Source organism: Phodopus roborovskii, unplaced genomic scaffold (assembly GCF_943737965.1).
Source record: "Phodopus roborovskii unplaced genomic scaffold, PHOROB, whole genome shotgun sequence".
Lineage (NCBI taxonomy): Eukaryota > Metazoa > Chordata > Mammalia > Rodentia > Cricetidae > Phodopus > Phodopus roborovskii.
This window is the reverse complement of record NW_026126407.1, coordinates 32,810,505-32,818,922: the sequence shown is the minus strand read 5'-3', so window position 1 is coordinate 32,818,922 and position 8,418 is coordinate 32,810,505. Positions and strand designations below refer to the sequence as shown.

Genomic DNA, 8,418 nt, shown 5'->3' with positions numbered 1-8,418 from the left:
ACTACTCAGGGTCATGTCCACTCTGGACTCCTAGATGTCCCTGCCTCTGACTATGCTCTCCCTCATCTCTACAATAAACCTTCTCCGCTATACTTAGAAGCAATCATGTCCTTTCCTTTTCTTTCTCTCTCTCTCCCTTCCTTCCTTCCTTCCTTCCTTCCTTCCTTCCTTCCTTCCTTTCTCTCTCTCTTTCTTTTTCATTCAGAAACTATGTTACCATCTTTATTTAAGCAAAAATTGAAGTATCAGGGATTTGGAACTCAAGCCACAGACCCTGTATTTGTAAAATATATAGCTTTATTTTTTTGCCATATGCAACTGTTGACTTGTGGCCTCTACAGAGGATAAGACATATATGCAGTAATTTTTTTTTCTTTTGAGACAAGGTTTCGCTGTGTAGCTTTGTAGACCAGGCTGGCCTCAAACTCACAGAGATCTGTCTGCCTCTGCCTCCCAAGTACTGGGATTAAAGATGTGTGCCACCAAGGCATGGATATATATGCAATATTTTTATCTTGAGCATGAGCAATAAATACTCTCAATTCAGGCATAAATACATAGTTCAAAACATTAAAAATTTCAAGACCTACAAAGTACAACTGGAACCCCAACTTTTCATCTGGGGGTTCTCTGTGAATACAGAGCATCATTTGTAAGGGTGTAAGAAAGAAACCAACCGACAAGTATCCCATCTTCCCATGGAGGACCCTGGAGAGGTGCACACAGGTCAAGCCTCCTTGGATCTGAAGTTAAGGAAGACAATACCACCACATGGGGGCAGTCTTCTAAACCACACCCCAGACAGACATCTCTCAGTGGCAGTGGTTTTCTTCTATATTAAATGTCCCAAAACTGTCTCTAAATTAAGGGTTCCAGAAAGAGAATGTACAGTAGGCTGAGAAGTAATCAGGGATGATTGTGGGCCAGTTGAGGAAGACCATTTTTCTGAATGACAGAGTTTTATCTGGACACCATAATTATAGTTGGAAGTGATTGCATCTGAGTCTCAAGCCAGCCAGAATACCGTGTGATTTAGAAAGAGGGATCCACAACTCTGATCACTTCTCTGGGAGCTTTATCTGAACACCTTAGCAGAATCAAGTGTGCCTGGCATCAGGGAATAATCCTTCTTGCAAGAGAACCAGCTGGAGGGGGAGGGGGTAATTACAGGAAACAGCAGGAGACTTGTTGAAAGCCCCTTTGAAGCTCTTGTATGAATGGCCTCAGGAAATGTGACTCTGGTAGGTTGGGAGAATGAAAGGGTTAGTTCTGGGTAGCTTTGAAGTTGTGAACTCAGATCCAGGTGAGGGTGAAGATGAAGAAAGACAAGCACCTATTTCAATTTGGAGGGATCCATTGCGCCCCCCAGTGGTCTATGCAGGAGCAGCGTCACTGGGTGGCACTGCACGCTTGTATTAGTCTGCTCAGCAATGCAATCTCAGGAGGAGGCAGTGTTGAAGAGAAATGAGGCTGCTCTGGAGTCGTATTTGGGTGGCATTTCAATCTCTGTCCTTCTCAATTCTGCCACTCTGGGCAGCTGTCTGGCTTCTGCTTTCTGTACATCGTCAATAATACTGTGCCGTCGAGTTCGTATGGACTGTGATTCTCCAAGAATGGCTTATAGCTCAGGATATACGCATGTGACCTGTGTAGGTGCTAATCAACAGTAGACATCTTGTGCATGTTCAAAGCACCTTCCAGATTGTCTGAGCAAGGGCAAACTTCTTTTGTCAGGATTTTGAGAGCCTTGAAGTCTCAACCTTAAAACTCCTAAACTCCTAAGGCCTATTGAGAACCCGAAGGTCTCAAGTCCACACAGACCAGCACAGTGCTGCCCTCTCATGGTTCAGGTGGGTAGTGCAGAGTGTTTTGTTCCTGAGGGGCTGGAATGATAAACATTTTGTAGTCATTGCCTCAACACTCTGCATAGAACAGGAGACCCAGGTACCCACATGGCTCACTACGAAGCAGGGTGATTGATCGGTAACAACCCAATGCCTTGTTTGTACCTGTTGATTCCCCACCATCAGAGGCCCTCTCATTCCTGACCAATCTCAGACACACAATGGTCTAGCCTTGGGGTTTGAATGGGTCCTTCCACTCTCTCCACCCAATCAAATTCTCTATGCTTCATCAAAGAGAGGTGGCAGTGTGCTCTGAACCTCATGACATCCAGCCTCTGGCACAAGCAGCCACTCCACCTCATGTGAGGCAGGAAGTTGTGGCTGGCAGCCCCACAGCAGCAGCAGAGCCCTCTGGTTAATCACCTCTTGCATTTCTTAGAAAAAGAATGAGGCTTCCCACTCTTTCATCCATAAATGGGGATATTGTCTCATTGGGTCAAATAAAAGGTCCCTTGAATATTGGACCTATGCTTAAAATAATAGTTAAAAAGAAGAATGCGCCCTATACCTGCTTCTCCCTATCGCTAAGAAGGGCAAGAAATAAAAGCAGGTGGTAAAGTTTTTAGATAGCATATGACAAGAGGCTGGGGTGAGGTCGACAGAGAGATACTGCTACTGTTGTAGCCCAGTCTTTGGCCCAGTGGCTGGCCCTCCAGCCTCTTTTAGGATGCTGCAGTCATAGTAGTATAGGACTGGCACCATGGTCCAGGCACCTGTCAGGGGTCCTGGGCTGGTGGCAGCTTTTAATGCTCTGGAAAAAGGACATGGTTCCTTCACTCAGGGTGCACAGCTGTGGCTGGTCAGTGAGTCCCTGCTAGAGTCCAGATTCTGCGATTTCGGCCAGCTGACTTAACAGCTGGGAGAACGGTGGCCGGTCTTCTGGTTTCTGGAGAGTAACAAAGAGATTTCTGTGAGTTCTTTATGCCTGTGTGTCCTGGCTAAGTGCAAAGCAGACTGGAATCCAATAGCAGCATCTGTTCTAAAATCTTCCTACACAGGCTGTCTTGGAGACAGGATGCCCTTACTGTCCATAATGGAGAGTCTGAGAATCTATTACATTCTCAGCCTCTTTTTCTTCTTCTTTTTGGAGTATCAAAGCCAGAGCCTTGACACATAACACGAGTTACAGCCCTAGACACTTAAATCTCAGCTCTCACATTTGTTAGTTGTGTGGTACTGGACAGATGACTAACCCTCTCTGAACATCTGTAAAAAGGAGATAAATATAACTCATAAGATTGCTTTGAGAATTAAATCATGCATAAAATGAATCCTAACATTCTAACATTATTGTTAAATAACAAAACAGGAAACATTTATTTTTAAAGCTCACAGAGTATGTGTGGGATATAAATGAGGAAAATATAAAACTCTGATAAATCTGTTGTCATTTCTTTACAACTTCACCTATAGATTCAATGTAATGTGAACCAAACCTCCCAGCAAGTGATTTTGTGGGGTCAATGAGCTGACTCTGAAACACATAAGGAAAGGCAAAAACTAATACAATGAAGACAAAGAAAAACAGACTTGGGGGATTGATACATACCACCCAAACTCAGGGCTTACTCTGAAGTTAGAGTATTTATGGTAGTGTGACACTGGTGAAAAGATAAACAGTGGATCAGGAGGACAGAACAGAGGGCTGAGAAACAGACCCTGAACACAGCAAGCAGACAATGGAAAGACTTAGAGACAACAACGGTGCTGTAATGGAGCACCCCTGTAGGAACCAGCAATTTGAGCAGCAGACTTAGGCTGCTCACAAAAAGTAGACCCTAGTCTATCATAGACCTAAACACAAAAAGTGAAACTGTAAGACAAATGGTTTGAAGAGGGAAATGGGTGAAATGGGGGAGGCAGCCTTGATTGGTGATGGGGGGGAGGTCAATAACAGTAAGAGTGACAGTGATTAACACTAAGGATGTCTGGAAAAAGCCATCAGTAATCATATTATTTATTTACCTAAAATTATATTCAACATATATAAGTCTCTACATATACATATATAGTTTAAAGGAAATTATGTCACTTGGTTTGACAATACTCACCCCACCCCTCCACTCCCATGAGCCATGGACTATCTAACAGAAACCCAAATACCAGGCATGAGAAACTCCCTTTAGAGTTGCTGGTTATGGGAGTCCAAGAGACTTCCCAAACAATATAGACTTCTTGTTGCCCTTGAGGTTGAAGGCAAGTGCCTGTTGCTGAAGACATCATGCCCTTTGGATATATGACCTTGAGAAGCCAAGCAGGACTTGACTTAAAAGCCTCCTCTCTTAGGACTAGCCTTCATTATATTGAGGGTACTATGCAATCTTCCAATGGAGGAAAGCAACTGACAATCCTACCCAGCTGTGATGCCTATAAACCACAACTTTCAGCATGGTACCATAACCCTAAGGATGCAATAATGGCACTCATAACTTGGCAGTAACCACTGGTTCTCCTATTAGACTTAAAGACTACTCAATAGGAGGGTATCATGTCTGGTACTGTAAACTAACCCAACTACATGGGGCTAGTGAGATCATAGACCTTAGAGAAGAACCTAGTACTGCCACTTTATTAAACCAGCCGAATTCCTAACTGCATTCTAAATATCTATCTTTATATCCACAGATAATTATAGCTTTCACTCCTCACAGAAACCAAAACCAGAACCATCTGTTTGCAACAGATGGAGGCCATTACAGAAACCCATAAGTGGTCAAATGCAGGGGACTAGTGTATAGCCCTAACTAACACACCCATAACACAACTAAGGAACATTGTGGATTGGGATCCGTAAGAGCCAGAGGAACAGGAAATATGTTATGAGATTGTCTCTTAGAAATGCAGGGAAACTTTATCCATGACACCTCAATAGTATGGATGCCTAAACAAGATCTGGAGAAATCCAACACTTATAAACATGATATGATAACATGGAAGGCAGAAATCTCACAAGACCCCACCCTTAGACTGGGAACCACAGGCAATTAGGGGATACCAAGAGTGGGAGAATGAGTCCCATAAGTGGTTTTCCAAGACCACCTGGTCATCCCTGAAATTGTATATATACTAGTAGCATTAAGTAGGACATGTAGGTTTTGTTTGCATATTTATGCACACTTGTATGTGAATGTAGCAATCATAATTAAAAGGAGGCCATAATTTTGAGAGTGAGAAAATAAGGAGGCATGGAAAGGACTGGAGGGAGGAAAGGGAAGGAGAAATATGACATAATTACACTTTAATTAAAAAATACAAAATTAATAAAATTAAATTTCCATGATATCATCTTGGAAGAGATCTGGGCTTTGTGATGAGTTGTTAGCTACAACTTCAAAGGCAATTCATGGAGAAAATGATGCTTAACTGTTGTGTGATATCTTGTTTGTGTTATGGAGATTAGAGGGAAGGGCTAAACACTAGTTAACCATAGAAATTGGGCAGTGGTGGCTCACACCTTAAACACCTCACTTGGGAGGTCGAGACAGGAAGTGATAAGGTGGGGGGGAGACAGGATCTCACCCTTTTTGGATGAATGAACGAGACAGATAGGAAGCAACTGGTGGCTACTCTTGGTTCTCTGATCTTCCAGTTTTTCCCCTGATATCTGACTCCTGAGTTTTATTCATTAGAATAATTAGATTAATGCCCTTCTGAGTTTTGTTAAAATTAGAAAACTTCTGTTCTGTAAGAGACACTGTCAAGAGGGTCAGTGAGATGGTTCAGCAGGCAAAGGCACTTTCCACCAAGCCTGACAACCTGAGTTCAATCCCTGGGACCCACAGGTTCAACTCCTGAAAGGTGTCCTCTGGCCTCCATAGGCACATACTAACAGTGTAAGTTCTCTCCTCCATTCCTGTATACATGTGTACACAAAATAAATAGAAAATTAATTTAAATTATATTAATAAGGGCTGAAGATATGGATGAAGGGTTAGGAGCACTTGCTGGGATCTGGGTTCGATTCTCAGCACCCACATAGCTGCTCACAATAATCTCTGACTGCACTCCCAGGAGATCTGATGCCCACTTCTGTCCTCTATGGAAACTATGTGCATATGGTGCACAGTCACATCCGTAATTTTTTAAATAAAAAATTATAGAAATTATTAAGACAATGAAAAATAAACTGTAGGCCTGGAGAAAATATTTGCAAAATATATAATGACAAGGAACCTTTTAAAACCAAATACAGGAAATAAACAACCCTGGTAAATGGTGAGCAAATGATCTGAGCAGGCGTTTCATTAAGAATATTAGAGGTGGGAAATAACCATAAAATGATGTTCAACATGGCAAGCCATTAAGGAAATATCAACTCAGACAGCAGGAAATACAATTCATCTCTTCTCTGTAAGAAGGGTGGATGTCCAACATGACCAGTACTGATGGATATAAGAAGCATCAGGACTGAGTTTGGTGGCACATATCTTTAATCCATTCCCTTGAAAGGCAGAAGCAGAGGCAGGTAGATCTGTGTGAGTTCAAGGTCAGCTGAGTCTATATAGTGAGTTCCAGGACAGCAAGGGCTATATAGCAGCAAACAACAGAAAACAGAACAGAACAGAACAGAACAGAACAGAACAGAACAGAACAGAACAGAACAGAACAGAACAGAACAGAACAGAACAGAACATAAAGCACCAGAAACACTCATCCCTGGTAAGACTTGCAAAAAGACTTAGGAAGACAACGTGACAGTGTTTCACAAAACTAACATAGCCTTACCATTTGTTCTAGCAGCCACTCCTAGGCATTTACCCATAAATGAAAATTTATGTCCACACATAAATGGGTCCATTTGCAGTAAACATTTATAGCAGATTTAGCATAATTACAGCATAATTGCTGGAAGCAAAAACTACTAAAATTTCCTTCAATAACCACATGAATAAACAAGCTATGATATATCCATACAATGGAGTATTAGTCAACAATAAAAAATAAGTAAATAATAAAAATCAAGAAAACACACAAAACAACATTAAATGCATATTGCTAGCAGAAAGAGGCTAGTCTGAAAAGGCTACAACTGTATGATTCAAACCTTGAGGCATTCTAGAAAAGGCAAAACTATGGTGAAAGTAAAAGAATCAATAGTTTTCAGGGTTTTGGGGAGTGAAGGCAGAGACAAACAGAGGCATAGGAGATTTTTTAGGACAGTGAAACTATTCTATTTGATTCTATAATGGAAGATACATGGCATTATGTGTTTGTCAAAATCCACTGAATACAGCAGTACCAAAAGTGGACCTTAATGTAATCTATGAACTTTGGTCAACAACAATGTATCAGCAGGTGTTTCTTTAAAAATGTTTGAAATGAACCAAATTCTTATAAAGTGCTAATAAGGCAAAGTAAACTGAGGTGGAAGGGAAATACTTGTACTGTTTGCTCAAGTTTTCTATATACACAGAATTCTAAATTCTGTTAGAAAAAAATAAAAAAGATACTTCTTAGGGCAGCCCTTACCCACACTCTTGGGTGTGTCCTGAGAACTCTCTTTTCCATGTAACATGTGTGCATAAGGTCTACATTAAACTGTCTTTTAATGAATTCTGCTTCATGAAAAATAGCTAAAAGAGGCCGGGCAGTGGTGGTGCATGCCTTTAAGGCCAACCTCAGGAGGCAAAGGCAGGCAGATCTCTGAGTTTGAGGCCACCCTGGTCTACATAGCAAGTTCCAGGACAGCCAAGGGTACACAGAAAAATCCTGTCTCGAAACAGCCCCCCCAAAAAACAGCAAAAAATGTCATTGTCAAATAAATATCAGCTACAATATATTATTCTTTCAGTATTCATGAATAAGATTTGTTTTGTGTTCCTGTTTATATCTTTATTTCTTTGTTTCTCATTATAAATTCTCTGTGAAATTATAGGTTAAGCATTATTTGCTTTGTAAGTCTACGAAAGGAGGTTCAGAGAAATGTTCATGTTTAAACAAACAAACAAAAAACCTGTTAGGACTGAGATTGTACTTGAGTCTACTAGACTTTTTGAGATTCTGCCTTGTTGTTCTGCAATAATCTGAGGGTCTTTAAAAGAGATTATTCCACTACTTATGGGTACATGTTCAAAACAAATGATGTCAATATATTAAATAAATACATGTTTGCCAGTGTTTTTGGTGGCATATTTCACAATAGCACATTTCACAATATCTGTCAACTTAGGTACCCATCAAGAGAACTTTAGTCAGCACAATCAACAGATAAGGTAAAAGGTAAACACACACTCGATGATATGGAGTGGGAAACCATCTCACGTACTGACCTCCTTCCAACAATGATTCATGACCTGGTAGACGTGACTGGAGGCCAGGCGGGGCTTGTACAACCGAAAGCCAGTGCTGATGTCTTCCACGACCTCTGAGTTGCTTCGGTTTTCATATGGGATTTTACCTTCACTGAAGACTTCCCACATTAGCACACCTAGAAGCAACAGTGAGCAGAACAGCAGCTAAGGGCAAAGTGCACAAGTACCAAAGAGACTCTTCTACAAAAAATGGAGTCCTTGGA

General features: G+C 41.3%; 1 protein-coding gene across 1 annotated transcript in view; it reads right to left on the bottom strand.

Moving 5' to 3' along the window:
- Window positions 1-275: 275 nt before the first annotated feature.
- Itk (IL2 inducible T cell kinase) overlaps window positions 276-8,418 on the bottom strand; it is a 63,214-nt gene continuing 55,071 nt past the window's right edge. The window contains exons 16-17 of the mRNA XM_051180879.1: window positions 8,174-8,331; window positions 276-2,790 (exon numbers count right to left, since the gene is read on the bottom strand). Of these exons, the coding sequence (XP_051036836.1) occupies window positions 2,719-2,790; window positions 8,174-8,331 (230 nt within the window). The 3' untranslated portion in view covers window positions 276-2,718. The remainder of the gene's footprint in view (window positions 2,791-8,173; window positions 8,332-8,418) is intronic.